Source organism: Somniosus microcephalus, chromosome 7, assembly GCF_052327205.1.
Source record: "Somniosus microcephalus isolate GS21.2 chromosome 7, FLI_Smic_1.0, whole genome shotgun sequence".
Classification (NCBI taxonomy): Eukaryota; Metazoa; Chordata; class Chondrichthyes; order Squaliformes; family Somniosidae; genus Somniosus; species Somniosus microcephalus.
This window is the reverse complement of record NC_140993.1, coordinates 88,703,357-88,719,057: the sequence shown is the minus strand read 5'-3', so window position 1 is coordinate 88,719,057 and position 15,701 is coordinate 88,703,357. Positions and strand designations below refer to the sequence as shown.

Sequence of the window (15,701 nt, the reverse complement as noted above, 5' to 3'; positions counted from 1 at the left end):
CCTGCCAACCACGCTGTTGGAGGTCACCCTGTTTGCCACCTCCCTCCAGGCTTTTCGATACTCGTTGTGCAGCGGCCTCCTGCCACTATCAGGGAAGAGGACAAGGCGCCTGCGCTCCACTGCGCCAACCAGTACCTTCAGGGCACCCTCGCTGAAGGGCTGCACTCTCTCCCTGGCCTTCTCCATTGTCCTGGGCGTTGAACTGTTGAAGCAGCAATGGTCAGGCCTTGCTTCAGGGCTGCAGTGTGCAGGGCGTGGCAGCCAAACAAATCCACCCTGCCCCTTTAAGAGCTTACCGGCACCAGCATGTCTGCCTTCAATCAGCAACTCGCCGCACCTGCGCTGCACCCGCCCTCGGTGGTAGCGTCCCGGCTCGCCAGCTTAGCGCCTTATGATAGTCGTGCATCGCCTGCTTTAGCGCAGCAGCAACCTCTTGGGGCGATGCAACTGAATATCGGCGAAGGTGGCGCTAAGTTGTGCCGGGCGCAAAATTTAGCGAACGCCCGGCTGTAGCGCCCCAAATGTGGCTATACTGAATTTCTAGGCTCAGGGTTTCAAGAATCTTGAAGTAATATCTATACTATCCAGAATAAATGAACAGTCTGGGGCTGAAATTTCTCATGTTGATCACTTTAACAAAAAAGTCAGCCTGAATACAAAATGGGATATCCTGCTCTGTATTCACACTGGTTTTTTTCCACTTAGCTTGCTGATAAGAATAATTTCACCCCTTTTGTTTCCAGTTGCAAATGAGACCTGAATCAGGAAACAAGAAAGTCAAATAACACAACGAACTTCAAGTGACTTACTTTGCATTTGCCACAATAAATCCTGCATGGTGAATGAATTTAGAACAAATAAAACCTGGAGGAGGAATTTTCTCTGCTCTGCCACCGTAACTTTGCCAGAAGTGCAATGTTTGTTGATAAACAGGGTTCCACGGTACGTCTGATGAAGGTATGGTGGCAGAGCAGGAGCAGCTGTGAGGAAGGTCGTGGCCTGAGCATATTTAATTGATTTAAAATTTACTCTATGAAGTAGCTGCCAAAAAGGTAGTGCTAGGGGTCACCATCAAATCCATTACAGCAATTTAACAGTGCACCGCCAGCCAACTTGCCTCCTGCCCGCCTACTTCAGATCAGATTACTCTGCAGTAAAAAAGACAAATGAGGAACTGGGTTGCATTAGCAGATGGACAGAGTACAAATCAAAAGAGGTTATGCTCATGCTGTATAGGCTTTGATCAGATCTCATCTTGAGTTCTATGTGCAGTTCTGGTCACCTGATCAGAGAAAGGATATTATTACACCGGAGAAGGTATGGAAGAACAACTAAATGATTCCGGCTCTCAGGAACTATGTTAGCTAAGAAAGTTAGCTATTTTCCTTGGAAAATAGAAAAGTTTAGAACCATAACAAAAAACCAACAACTTACATTTATATAGCACCTTTAACGTAATAAAATGTCCTAAGGCGCTTCATAGTAACGTTATCAAACAAAATTTGACACCAAGACACATAAGGAGATATTAGGACAAGTGGCCAAAAGCTTGGTCAAAGAGGTAGGTTTTAAAGAGCATCTTAAAGGAGGAGAGAAGTAGAGAGGCGGAGAGGTTTAGGGAGGGAATCCCAGAACTTAAGGCCTAGGCAGCTAAAGGCACAGCTGCCAATGGTGGAGCGATGAAAATCGGGGATGCGCAAGAGGCCAGGATTGGAGGAGAGCAGAGATCTTGAAGGGTTGGAGGGCTGGAGGGCTGGAGGAAGTTACAGAGCTAGCATATGTAGTGTATGTACCTTTAAGAGAGAACTACTTTTACAGCTCCTGTATACTGTAGTACCGGCAGTGACCACATCTGTATATAAGCCTTGAGCATGCCTCTGTACTGTCAGTCTTGAGACTACCCTCCTCCAGTAAACACCTGTTGATTGTTAAGTTACAGCCTCCGTGTAGTTATTGGAAAACATCATACTTTAAGAATCACGGATTCAACAGTGGCGACGAGGTCGATTCGAATCTACCTGCAACTCTGCATTTCCCTTCAAGGATTCGCTCCGGGAGGGCGGTGGAAGAAAGTCGAGGCCAGAAGCACGGGCGTCGACCACGAGCAACCGCCCAGTCATCCGGCAGAGAGTGAACATCGCAGGGGAGGCTGTTGAGAGCCGGGCTTGGTTCCCCAGCCACGACGATCCAGCAACAGACTGGCAACAGGTACAGCGCAGACCCTTCCCGGACAGCGGCGGCTGGAGCCGACCGATGGCAGAGAAAAAGCCGAGCAGCGTCGACGGGGTAAGAGAGAGGGTGAAGCGCACAGGGTGCAGCTGGTGGTTGAAAACCGAGCGGCGTCGAGGAAAAACAAAACAGAGAGAGAGAGGGTAAAGCAGCAGCCGGGTTCAAGACCGAGCGACGGCAACAGGAAAGACGCACAGGAGAATGCGCAGAGCACAGCCAGGGCTCAAGGGCTGAACCGCGTCCGCGGGGAGAAGAACGGAGAGCACGGTAGACGCCATTGAGCCACGGAGAAGAAGGGAGAGCGCGAGAGACGCCATTTTAGAAGCCGCAGCGGAGAAGAAGGGCGAGCGCAGGAAGAAAGGAAAGCACGGGAGACGCCATTTTGTGCCAGCGGAGAAGAAGGGAGAGCGCGGGAGACACCATTTTAGACAGTTAAAGCACACTCAGGGATGCCGAAGAGTGGCAGTATCACTGCATTCGACAATGAAGTCGAAGATTGGGCGACATATGTGGAACACATTGAGGTGTACTGCAGGGCGAATGAAGTGCCAGATGCTAAGAAAGCACTGGTTTTGTTAAATTCCATGGGTACAAAAACTTATGGCTTACTGCGAAACCTAATAACCCCAGAGAAGCCCGTGGATAAGAATTTCGAAAGCACAGTAGAAATCCTACAGGACCACTTAAACCCCACACCGCTGCTGATAGCAGAAAGATTTAAGTTCCACAAAAGGAACCAGCATAAAGACGAAAGTAATGCTGAGTATTTAACGGAACTGCGCAAGCTATCAAAACACTACCAGTTTGGAGTGGGACTAGCAGATACATTAAGGGACAAGTTTGTGTGTGGGCTTCAAAGTGAAGAAACCCAGAAACAGCTTCAATCAGAAAAGGATCTTAGGCTTTCAGCATGGCAGTATTACACAAAGCAGCTGCACGGGGCGCTGCAGAGATACAACGGAGACCGCAAGAATATGGCACCAATGAAATGTCATATGGAGCAGGGAAGTGTTATCGCTGCGGCAGAACAACACACGACCAGAAGGATTGTTGGTTCAAGGACCAAGTGTGCAGACAGTGTGGAAAAGCAGGACACATAGCAAGAGTCTGCAGGTCAGGGAAGAAAACCAGCAGCAAGAAATCTCCACAGGAGAAGTACAAAAAGGTACATAAGGTGATGGACAGTAGTTCAGACGAACAGATAAGTGATACAGACTCCGGAAGCAAGGAGCTGGGTTGTCTGAAATTACACAAGGTAATCAAAATGGAGGATCACCAGATTATCTGGGTCACACTCAAGATAGACGGAGTCCAAGTGAAAATGGAATTGGACACAGGATCAGCCCTAACAGTCATAAACCAAAGGGACTACAAGCGGCTATTTTCACATATACCCTTGAAAGCTACAGAGATTGTCTTGAAGACGTACACGGGGCAAAAAAGTCTACCCCAAAGGAAAAATAAGGGTGAAAGTGACATACAAAGGCCAGGAAATACCTAAAATGGACCTATATGTATTGCCAGATGGAGAACCACCACTACTAGGACGTGAATGGATCCGGAAGATACAATTAGATTGGCATTCCATACAGGCACTGAAGGTTGAGGCCAAAAAGGATGATGACGTCACACCTGGACGACTGTCAAAAATGCTAACTGACGCACAAGAAGTGTTCCAGGAGGGACTCGGAACACTAAAAGGCATAACAGCAACGATTAAAATAGAGGAAAATGCAAGCCCAAAGTTTTTTAAGGCCAGACCGGTGCCTTATGCGATCCGACCAGCCATCGAAGCAGAGCTGGAAGGGTTGGAACGTTCAGGAGTACTGTCCAAAGTAGACTGGAGCGAGTGGGCTACACCCATCGTTCCTGTAATGAAGAGGTCGTTGAGTAATACGCCTGGGGAACCAAAGAAGGTCCGCATCTGTGGGGATTTTAAGGTGACAGTGAACCCAGTCCTTCACACGGTACAATATCCACTTCCACGGATTAAGGATATTTTCGCCTCGCTATCTGGAGGTAAACGCTTCACCAAAATTGATCTGGCCCAGGCGTACTTGCAAATGGAGGTAGAAGAAGCCTCGAAACAATACCTCACGATCAACACTCATAAAGGTCTCTACCAATACAACCGGCTGGTGTTCGGGGTAGCATCGGCTCCGGCTATTTGGCAAAGGGCAATGGATCAAGTCCTGCAAAGGATTCCAGGGACCCAGTGTTATTTGGATGACATCCTGGTCACGGGCGAAAATGACAGTGATCACCTCGCCAACCTGGAGAAGGTGCTCACTAGATTAAAGGAATATGGGCTACGAGCTAATCACCACAAGTGCGAGTTTTTCCAGAAGCAGATCTCGTATTGTGGCCACGTTGATGTGCCTCAATAAATCCGAGACTCAATGTTAGCGGAACAAAACAAGGCTTTTATTAACTTAGAAGGTAACACACAGTGGAGAGGTGTCTTCCATCCAGAGGTCTGCAGTACTGGATGTGAGGCACACTGAGCCTGCTTACATAGGGGCCAGGTATGGGCGGAGCCCTACACACAATACAATACAAGGTGAGGAAACGGAACTGAGGTAAGGGAAATGAAACTGAAACTAAACCACAGTCACAGGCACAATCACACAGAGAATACAGATGAGTGATGAATGGCATATTTCATCACACACGTTATTGATGAAGAGGGGTTACATAAGTCCCCTGAAAAGATTGAGGCAGTAGTCAAGGCTCCAGCACTGGAAAATGTGTCACAACTGAGGTCGTTCCTCGGGCTGGTAAACTACTACCATAAGTTCTTACCAAATTTGTCTACAGTATTACACCCACTGAACACCCTACTGCAAACGGGGGTACCATGGAATTGGAATGACGAATGTAAATGAGCTTTCCAAAAGTGCAAAGAATTGATCACATCAAAAGAGGTGTTGGCCCATTTCAACCCAGCACTAACAATTCGGTTGGCATGTGATGCATCACCCTATGGCATTGGAGCAGTGCTGTCGCACAAATTCCCAGACGGGTTAGAAAGGCCAGTAGCCTTTGCGTCTCGGTCACTAACCTCAGCCGAGCGCAACTACGCCCAGATTGACAGGGAGGCCCTCAGCCTAGTATGGGGAGTAAAAAAATTCAACCACTATCTGCATGGGCAGAAGTTCACCTTGCTGACTGACCACCAACCACTTGTCTCCATCTTCAATCCAAAGAAGGGCGTTCCGGTGGTGACTGCACAACGGTTACAAAGATGGTCCCTTTTTCTAGGGGCGAACCAATATGAAATAGAATATAAAGGCACGAAACAGCATGGAAATGCTGATGGGCTATCACGCCTGCCACTGCCTACTGTGGAGGAAGCACCAGCAGTGGACCCTATCGAGATATTTTATTCGTCAATAATTGAACGATTGCCAGTAACTAACGCGGATATAGAGAAGGAGACCCGCAATGATCCGACACTGTCTCGGGTATATGATTTGATGGTGAGGGGATGGCCAACACATGGCGACTCACTGTTGCCAGCATTCTCATCCAGAAGAGAACAGCTGTCAGTATGCCAGGGGACAGTGACGTGTGGATCCCGAGTGGTAATTCCACCCAAGTTAAGGGAGAGAGTGCTCAATGAGCTTCACGAAGGTCATCTGGGAGGGGTGAAAATGAAAAGCCTTGCTAGGGCTTATGTGTGGTGGCTGGGGATCGATCAACAAATCGAGGACCTAACCAAGAGCTGCTCAGGATGCCAGAAGGTCCAAAATGCACCACCACATGCCCCTCTACACCCATGGGAGTGGCCCTCCTCTCCATGGCAACGGGTGCATATTGATTTTGCTGGTCCATTCATGGACTCAATGTTCTTAATAGCAGTGGATGCTCACTCGAAATGGCCTGAGGTGATAAAAATGTCCTCAACCACTACAGAGAAAACGATTGCAGTCCTACGGACCAATTTTTGCCAGGAACGGCTTGCCAGGGCAGATTTGCTCTGATAATGGACCACAGTTTGTGTCCGAAGAGTTTCGGAAATTTATGAGAAGGAATGGGGTAAGGCATTACACATCCGCCCCGTATTATCCAGCCACAAATGGATTGGCTGAGAGGTTCGTACAAACCTTTAAAAAGGCGATAAAGGCCATGTGCGATGATGAAATTCCACTACAGCATAAGGTGGACAATTTCCTGTTAGCCTACAGAAATGCGACACATGCAGTTACCAACCAGACCCCGGCCATGATGTTCTTTAACCGAAGGTTGAGATCTCGTCTGGATTTGCTCAGACCAAATGTGCGAAGAAATGTTGAGGATAAACAATTCCAGCACATTAATGAGAAGCCGACAAGGAGCTTCAATGTAGGACAACCAGTCTTGGCCCATGACTACCGAACAGAGAAATGGCAACCCGGAACGATATGCACACGGCAGGGGCCATTAATGTACACAGTGGATGTCGGGGAGAACATTGTGAGACGCCACGTCGACCAGATCTTAGCGTCACAGGAATGAGTCAACCCCATATCTCGCGTCCCTGGGGATGAACCCGACATACCGGTAGCATCTACCTCAGAAACGGTAGCAGTGGAAATTGATGAACTAACCGACAAAAGGGGGCCAGAATCGCCTCTGCACCAAGAACAAGAACCTCAGGAAAGGCGCTATCCAGGAAGGATCAGGAAGCCGCCCCAAAGACTGAAATGGACTATTTCTGTTTAATGTGCATGTTAAAGTGTTAATTGTTATTTGAATATTATGGGTACTGCTAACCTAAAAGGGGAGGAATTGTAGTGTATGTACCTTTAAGAGAGAACTACTTTTACAGCTCCTGTATACTGTAGTACCAGCAGTGACCACACCTGTATATAAGCCTTGAGCATGCCTCTGTACTGTCAGTCTTGAGACTACCCTCCTCCAGTAAACACCTGTTGATTGTTAAGTTACAGCCTCCGTGTAGTTATTGGAAAACATCATACTTTAAGAATCACGGATTCAACAGCATAGATGTTTACAGTATAGAGGAGGCCGTTTAGTCCAGTGTATCTAAGCTAGGCTTTTTCTAGAGCAATCCAAACTGTTCCTCTCTCTCCCCATAGTATTGTACCTTCCTCTGCTTCAGATATTTCAGGTGATATTTTCAGGACTGTAAAGGGGACAATGTTTATCCAGAGCCAATGTTCACTGTGGTATAGGTGAACAGGTCAAACCCAAAGAACTAAAGTTTAAAATTATGAAGTAAGGAGTAGCAACAAAAGCCAGTCAGAACCTTTCCATTCAAAAGATAATGGACTTGTGGAATAAATTACTAGGCATTGATGTGAGTAGTATTAATGTTTTAAGATGACACATGTAGATTTTCTAAGTCCTTGCCTGTTGTCAGTGTGCATCATAACATTCCGTGTACCCTGCTGCAGGATCTGCTGGAGACAGGAACGATCCCTAGTAATCAGGGAAGTCGCGATCTGTGTGACTGAACCCCACCATGGACAAGAGACAACAAGAATCCCTGGCCGCGAAATTCGATAAGGCTCCAAAAAGGGCGGGGGCACTGAGGGGTGAGAGTTGTTTGCGCCCATTTAGAACGCGCAGGCAGCATGTTAACTGGGTGCTGCCGGCTAATTTAAATGATTTTAGCACACAGCCCAGTGACTATTGCACTGCTCACAGGCTGTACGCTCAGCAGGAGGCCCAAGGTCACATCGCTGGAGCAACGCTGCATTTTCTTAAAGCAAGTTTTGAAGGCAGTCTTGAGCCCTAAAGGTGAACTGCCTTCTGAAATAAAAATTAAAACTCATTCAAAACTGTGCAGTCACTAGCACTTAAAACTGAACTGCCTTCTGCACATAAAAGATGGCTTAACAGGCCAGGGAAAGGGCACCCATGCTCTTGGACGTTGTGCAAGGGGTCAACACTAGAAGAGAGGTCCTCTACCTACAGGGGGCCAAGAGGTCCTCTAGAAAGAAGGATGTGGGACCAGATCGCCAAGGCCATCATTGCCAGCAGTGTCGCCCCCCACCATCTGGCTCCAGTGCCCAAAGAAGTTTCATGACCTCAGACAAGTGGTAAAGGTCAGTGAATGCATCTTCAAAAGCCATCTCCTACCAACTGCACCACTAGCCTCACACACTGCTCAATGCATGACTGTCCCGCCTCCATCATTCACCTAGCAACAATCTCTACCAAAGGCAAGGGACATCTCACATTCCTAGCTTCACCTCACCCGCTTGGAGGAGATGGTGCTGGCCATTCTTGGCATGGGCATGGCTGAGCCTTTGGCCAGTGGCAGGGCTGAAAGAATGCAAGATGCCGGCATTCTCATACATCATCCTCCTTCTCACATTCCATTTCCCCCTCATCCCACAATCGCTTCTGATGTACAAGCTGCGCATGGTGTAAGCGTGCACCTCTTGCTTTCATAGAATCATAGAATGGTTACAGCATAGAGGGAGGCCATCAAGCCCGTGCTGGAAGAGCACTTCAGCTAGTCCCACTCCCCTGCCCTTTCCCCGTAGCCCTGCAATTTTTTTTCCTTCAGGTACTTATCCAATTCCCTTTTGAAAGCCACAATTCAGTCTGCCTCCACCACCATTTCAGGCAGTGCATTCCAGAGCCTAACCACTCGCTGCGTGAAAAAGTTTTTCCGCATGTCGCCTTTGGTTCTTTTGTCAATCACCTGAAATCTGTGTCCTCTGGTTCTCAATCCTTCCGCCAATGGGAACAGTTTCTCTCTATCTACTATGACTAGACCCAGCATGATTTTGAACACCTCTATCAAATCTCCTCTCAAACTTCTCTGCTTTAAGGAGAACAACCCTAGCTTCTCTAGTCTATCCACAAAACTGAAGTCCCTCATTCCTGGAACCATTCTCATAAATCTTTTCTGCACCCTCTCTAAGGCCGTCACATTCTTCCTAAAGTGCGGTGCCCAGAATTGGACACAATACTTCAGTTGAGGCTGAACCAGTGTTTTATAAAGGTTCATCATAACTTCCTTGCTGTTGTACTCTATGCCTCTATTTCTGAAGCCCAGGATCCCGTATACTTTTTTAACCACTTTCTCAACCTGCCCTGCCATCTTCAACGATTTGTGCACATATGCCCCAGGTCTCTCTGTTTATGAACCCCCTTTAGGATTGTACCCTTTAGTTTATATTGCTTCTCTTCATTCTTCCTACCAAAATCTATCACTTTGCACTTTTCTGCATTAAACTTCATCTGCCACATGTCTGCCCATTTCACCAGCCTGTCTATGTCCTCTTGAAGTCTATTACTATCCTCCTCACTGTTCACTATACTTCCAAGTTTTGTGTCATCTGCAAATTTTGAAATAGTGCCCTGTACTTTCCCGCTTTCCCCTCACCACAACCCTACCCTTGTGCCGTCGTCATTTCAGACACCCAGGAAATCTAGCCTGTCCAGCCAGTGGTTGACGAAGAAGAAGGACAGGAGAGTGAAGAAGAAGAAACACCAGATTTCACACTCCCAGCCGAAGTCTAAACTTACCTAAAAGATATGTGCGTTTCTTTAAGAAGTGCAGACGGCATCTCTGTAGTACTGCTGCATGCACGTTTCTTCAGTGCATGACTAGGAGAGGGAGGTATGGAGAGCGGCGATGTCTAAAATCGCAGTCGTGCATCTATTCAGGTGTTGCACGCCAATTGACGTCATGGTCTGCATATTTACATGTGAGAGGTGAGCGCAGGCAACAGCAGCGCTAACGACCTCTCCAAAATGGCGGCCGCCGTGTTCCACACTGGAAGCAGGCAGAAGCGAGGCGGCTGCCATTTTTTCAACAAAACTGTCCTTAATGGCCAGCGCTACACCCCCAAAATTCGAGGCACCTGGTTCACAAAAATTATTTCAGGTTGATCAAAATATAACTGCTTGAAGGATTGCCAGAAGGTGCCAGCCTAGCAACAGTTACAATTTTTTTATTGTCAATTCCATTATTCTTCTGTTAACACTGCAAGGCAGTTTCACCAGCAGAAGCTAGTGTCTCCAAATTGGTGTGGGGCACTAATAATCATAAATTAAGTAAACCTGCATGCTATCAAGGGAGTGTTGAGGCTAATTGTTGCACCTCTGTTATAGCTCTGATTAGGATCAACCACTGCAGCACAGACTAAGAACCAAACATGGGATCTTCTCTAGTATGCATAGTTCGACTGTTTACTGGATAAACCAACTGAGTTATCAATGGAGTTAAACAATGGATTTTTAATCTAACTGTATTGTGCCTTAACACCATTCTATAATTATCTTTATATAGTTATTTTGGGTGAAATTCAACTTGGTTAGGGGCACGAAATGGGCAATGGTGAATCGGCTGCCTGTTAGACACCCTGCATAACATCACTATAATGTCAATGGAAAGGAAAATCGGGCGGGGTGTATAAATAGGCAACTGATTTGCAACTGCCCATTTTGTGCCCCCGCTGAAGTTGAATTTCACCCCCATTGAACTTAATGGGAGTATTGAATTACATTTACACCAATGATAACTTCAGCTTCAAATAGCCTACCTGCAGAGGCATCTGGCAGAATGACAGTTGATATATACCACATCATCGCACTGACATCCACGTTTACCCAGACAAAATCTCGCAGATCAATGGCAGACTCAGGTGGCACACAATTACCATATTTACATTATGCCAATGCTAGTTATGAAGCCTACAGGCAAAGAGGTGGCTGTTGGTGCCAGTTGGACAATTACCAAGGTGAGGGATTTACATTATAAAAATTGCTTGAGGTAAATTTATACCAGGGCTGCACCAGAATGAGCTGCATAATGTAAACTGGGTTCAACATTCTCAAAATAAGCAGGTGATGTGTCAAATAAAATATTTAACACTGACGACAGGAAGATACAAAATTTTTATGTTGTAAGGCCAGAGTCAAACAACAACGGGAATGACTAATGTGAATCTGTGATGTGCTTGAGAATTCTCTGGTGTTTCGTAACATTACATAAGAGCTTGACAGGATAAAGTTTGGCAAACACACGCAATACTTAAAGCCACTGCCGCACTTGTACAGCGCAAATCCCAAGAGGAATTAGCTTCTACCAAAGGTTAGTCTGTGCACCGAATGATGAGTTCAATAGACTTAGTCCTAAGGGACAATAGATTGTTTGTGTACCATTGTATAAACATGTTAACCCTTATTTGCATGATGAATTTGTGTGGAAAAAGTTCTGTGTAAGCAGGACTTTCATCTTCACTCTCCAGTTAAAGGCTGCTCACATACATCACAAGTCATCCATCCAGACCAACACATAAAAGCACATTAATCACTTTGATTTATCATGCACATTCAACAGGCAAAGGCACTAACCTGTCTCCTTTGAAGAAGTAGGTTTTACCAACGTCTTCCCACCACACTGCTGTGTCAATACCCTGGGAAGGTACTCCACTTCCTAGCTCCACCACATTCTGAGGATATCCTAACTCCAGCGTAGCTTCCTTAAAGACCCAGTACTTACTCCCTACAAGAAAATGATTTGTAACATTCTTAGTTTAGTTCTATTGAGTAAATGATTAAGCTAAAAAATGCCTGTCTCCTAGGTATAATTGTGTCTTGTTAAAAGAGACGGTCGTCATTTTGCTGTTTGCGAGATATATTTGCTATGATGATAACTCGCCTCCATTTGAAGCTCCAAAAACACAGGTTAGAGCTGTACTTCCTTCATTGCAGCGTTTTCTGCTCTGTCATTGTTACTACAGTATAATAGAAGGGTGAGCAACAGACACTTGTGTATAATTGAGTGTCTACATTTCTGTCTTGCATGTATGGTACAGAAACGCTTTTAGACTGGAATAAAGACAAGTCAAGTACAAATAAGCAGAAAATTAATTAAGTCTTCAGTAGTTGTGAAGCTGATACATATCAGACAGGAGGAGATTGTTGATCATGAGATGTGCAATGCGGCAATGTCTTGCACAAGGTTTTTCCCCACAAACAATTTGATAAATAATTGGGGAAACAGATAATTGGATCTTTGATCCTTTATGTTCTATTGTATTTAAAGTAACTGTAATGGGATTAGAATTCAGATGGCCTCAAACAATGTTGTTCTATACTGAAGACATGCCTTTTTTAACTCTAGACATTACTTATCCAACGCACTCCTGGCCGCCTCCCACGTTTTACCCTCCATAAACTTGAGGTCATCCAAAACTCTGCTTTCTGTACCCTAGAACGCAGCAAGTCCCCTTCACCCATCACCCCTGTGCTCGCTGACCTACATTGGCTCCCGGTTAAGCAACGCCTTGATTTTAAAATTCTCATCCTGTTTTCAAATCCTTCCCTGCCTCGCCCCTCCCTATATTTGTAATCTCCTCCAGCCTTATAACCCTCTGACATATCTGTGCTCCTCCAATTCTGGCCTCTTGAGCATCCCTGATTATAATCGCTCTACCATTGGCGGCTGTGCATTCAGCTGCCAAGGCCCTAAGCTCTGGAATTCCCTCCCTAAACTTCTCCGCTTCTCTACCTCTCTTTCCTCCTTTAAGGCGCTCCTTAAAACCTAGCTGTTTGACCAAGTCTGCCCTAGTATGCCCTTATGTGGCTCGGTGTCAAATTTTGCTAGATAATGCTCCTGTGAAGTGTTTTGGGACATTTTACTACATTAAAGGTGCTATATAAATACAAGTTGTTGTTGTTGTTGAACAGCTCTCAGTGGGTGTTATCATGTAATGGATATTTTACCATTTGTTGTTATCGACATTGTGTAGTTTTCCCTCAAGTTTTCTAAAGAAAGGCTCAGATTTTCAAAATTACAATAGAGCATCGCCTGTAATAGGTATGGCGGACCATATGAAACTAAAGTTTCATTGTGACAAATTTTATAGATATAGACAAAGCTGAAAAAATGTTATCATTCTTGAACCAAATCTTTCAGTGGGATGGTCTGTAAACTATCGTGATGCATAGAAATATTTTTTTCACAATAGCTATAAATGGATCATCTTGTCAAATCATAGTTTTTTCAATTACCTTCCATGTGCCCTTCCCCTGCTGGGATGGCAGGCAGGAGACCTGTACACGGGAGTCCAGGATTCATGGATTGTACTCAGGCCAATGGGTTGGTATATTGGAAGAATGTGATAAAATGGGCAAAAGTGCCTTCTTCATCTGAATCTCATATTTTGGGTCTAAAATTCCACTTCTGTGCACCGTGTGTTTTCTGATGTGTTGGGTCCATAGGTGCTTTGGACTGCTCCATGGTGTAAGTCTCATTACAGCATTTATTTGGGGTGTGCTGGGGATGTGTCCTTGCTACCATGGGAATCCTGATGCGCTGCACCCTTGGCCCAAGGCCAACACTGTGTGTCTTTCAAACTTGAAGTATAACAACCGGAAGTAGTCTTAAAACTGTCCCAACTGGCCTTTCAATGAGATTAATCCTGTTTCTTTTCTGCTTTTGTGTCTTGGCATTGCACCATTGATTGGATGTTTTATTTGTTGCCATTTGATTTGAACTTTATTGATAGATCCTACCATTCAAAACACTTTTCCTGACATAGGTTTTTTTGCTTGGCCCTGGGCATTCGTCTTCTTCCTCATCTCAGCACAAAACAAAACAGAAAATGCTCAGTTTCAAACCCTGCCATCAACAGAAAGTGCAGGTACCTCTTTAAGATGCTGCACCAGCCATTTCTGTTCCTGCTCAAGACATCTGGACCTCTGTGCTCCCAGTGGATGATGCAAATTGTGCTAGGATTGCACCAACTGCATTTAAATGAGGGAACAGTGGAAGACCCAGGGAAGTTTTCTCCGTGCACTGCCAGAGCAAATTGTGCTAGGCAAAATGTGCAGGTGTGCCATAGGGAATTGCAACCGCTTTGTGATCTCTGCTTGCACATGCAGCTAAGGGATGTGTGAGAGTAGTCTAAGGTGACTCAACAGCTAATTTGCTCTCCTTTCCCATTGGGAAACACGCTGCCTATGTTCACAGTCTGATAGACTCACTGTGATGGCAGAGGCCAGACCAGTAAGAGACCCTGCTGTGTGGAGAATTGCTGTTTCCAGTCCTCAGTGCTACCGAGCATCGGAATTTAATTGTGCTTACCAAGGAGGTGCATTCAGTTATACATGTTTGTAGTCACATAAAGCTGCTCATTCTCATAACTGCTGGTAGATTTATCTCATCATTAGAGCCTAAAAATATTATTTCCATCTTCATCAATACATGTCAGAAACCTGGCAAATGATATTGTCAGACACAAGCCCATATCCTGAAATTTGTCAAAGATCACTAGTCAGATTATTTGTCATGTTGGTCAAGGCTTATTAGGCTTCTGATTGTAAGAAAGGAAAACAATATGGAGGTTTTGAAGGAAATTAATTTCAGCTGCTAGAAATGGCCAGACCAGGATTATCATTGAGTGTTACATGAGTCCCTCATTCTGCTGGCAAGGCAGAGGTATGAAAAAAATCTTTTAAAAATATGCTGAACCAACAAGTCAGTCCTGTAGGTATAAATACTGAGACTAGGATCAATTGGGGGGAAAAATATATATTACTAAGCTAAAAACAAATTCCTGTCATAGCAATCTGAAAATGCTGTAGAACTGAAGAACCCTCCGGGAAAACTGAACTCGTGGATTATAATTGCTTTTTTTTTACATATATATAGTGTGAATGGCTAGTAAACTCTGATTCTGCAGCTTAATGAAGCTTTGCAATGGTTCCATTTTTTTTAAAGAGGTTGCGTCATTGCCTGAAGCATTTTAGCTGAAACTATTGCTGTACTTTTATTGCTGGAATGGTTATCAGTTTGGGGGGAGCTGTTTACAGACCACCCAGTCTCCAATGCCACTCACTGTTGGAACAACTCGACCACTGACTCACAGCTTCACTGTAACTCTCAAAAGGCGTTGGTGGACTGCAGCAGTCTCAGCTGTAAGAGAGTTTCCGAGTCGCTGAGCTCCTCACTATTTTTCCGGCATCAGCAGGAGTTGAATGTCTGACTGCTCATGGTTAGCAGTTCCGCAAGGAATTTCCTGTCATTCTACCTGATTTTTCTCAAGCTCATTCCAGCAGATTTGTTATACTGGGAGCGCACTGGTTTCCTTTTAGAGGAGGAAGAGCTACAATATTTTAAAATTCTCTCCTACAGTCCAGAGCATCTTTCCAACAGCTGATTAATAGCTTAAAGTGGTTTTCTATTTCACCTAACAGACAAGACAAAAATTTCATAATAAACTAACCTGTAATTTAGTAACAGGCTGTACTTCTGAGCCTCTTTATTGATGTATGAACATTATGGCAAATGGTCTGTGTGTCAACCTATCTGCAGCCTAATGGTCATTAAATTGGATGACTGATGGGTGTAGAAAACAACTTTCAGTCTCATTGAGGAAGCCTTGTTATGGAAAGGATGCTGCCTCAAAAGGGTAAACCCTTTCAACAGTAGATTTCATCAAGGAAAATACAAGTAGTCCATCTATGTAAATGCAAATTCCTGAAAGAAGGAAATAATT

General features: G+C 45.1%; 1 protein-coding gene across 1 annotated transcript in view; it reads right to left on the bottom strand.

Moving 5' to 3' along the window:
* The window catches only part of mmp16a (matrix metallopeptidase 16a (membrane-inserted)), a 326,220-nt gene that overhangs the window by 16,750 nt on the left and 293,769 nt on the right, over window positions 1-15,701 (bottom strand). Inside the window, exon 8 of the mRNA XM_085992713.1 lies at window positions 11,551-11,701. Coding sequence (XP_085848839.1) covers window positions 11,551-11,701 — 151 coding nt within the window. The remainder of the gene's footprint in view (window positions 1-11,550; window positions 11,702-15,701) is intronic.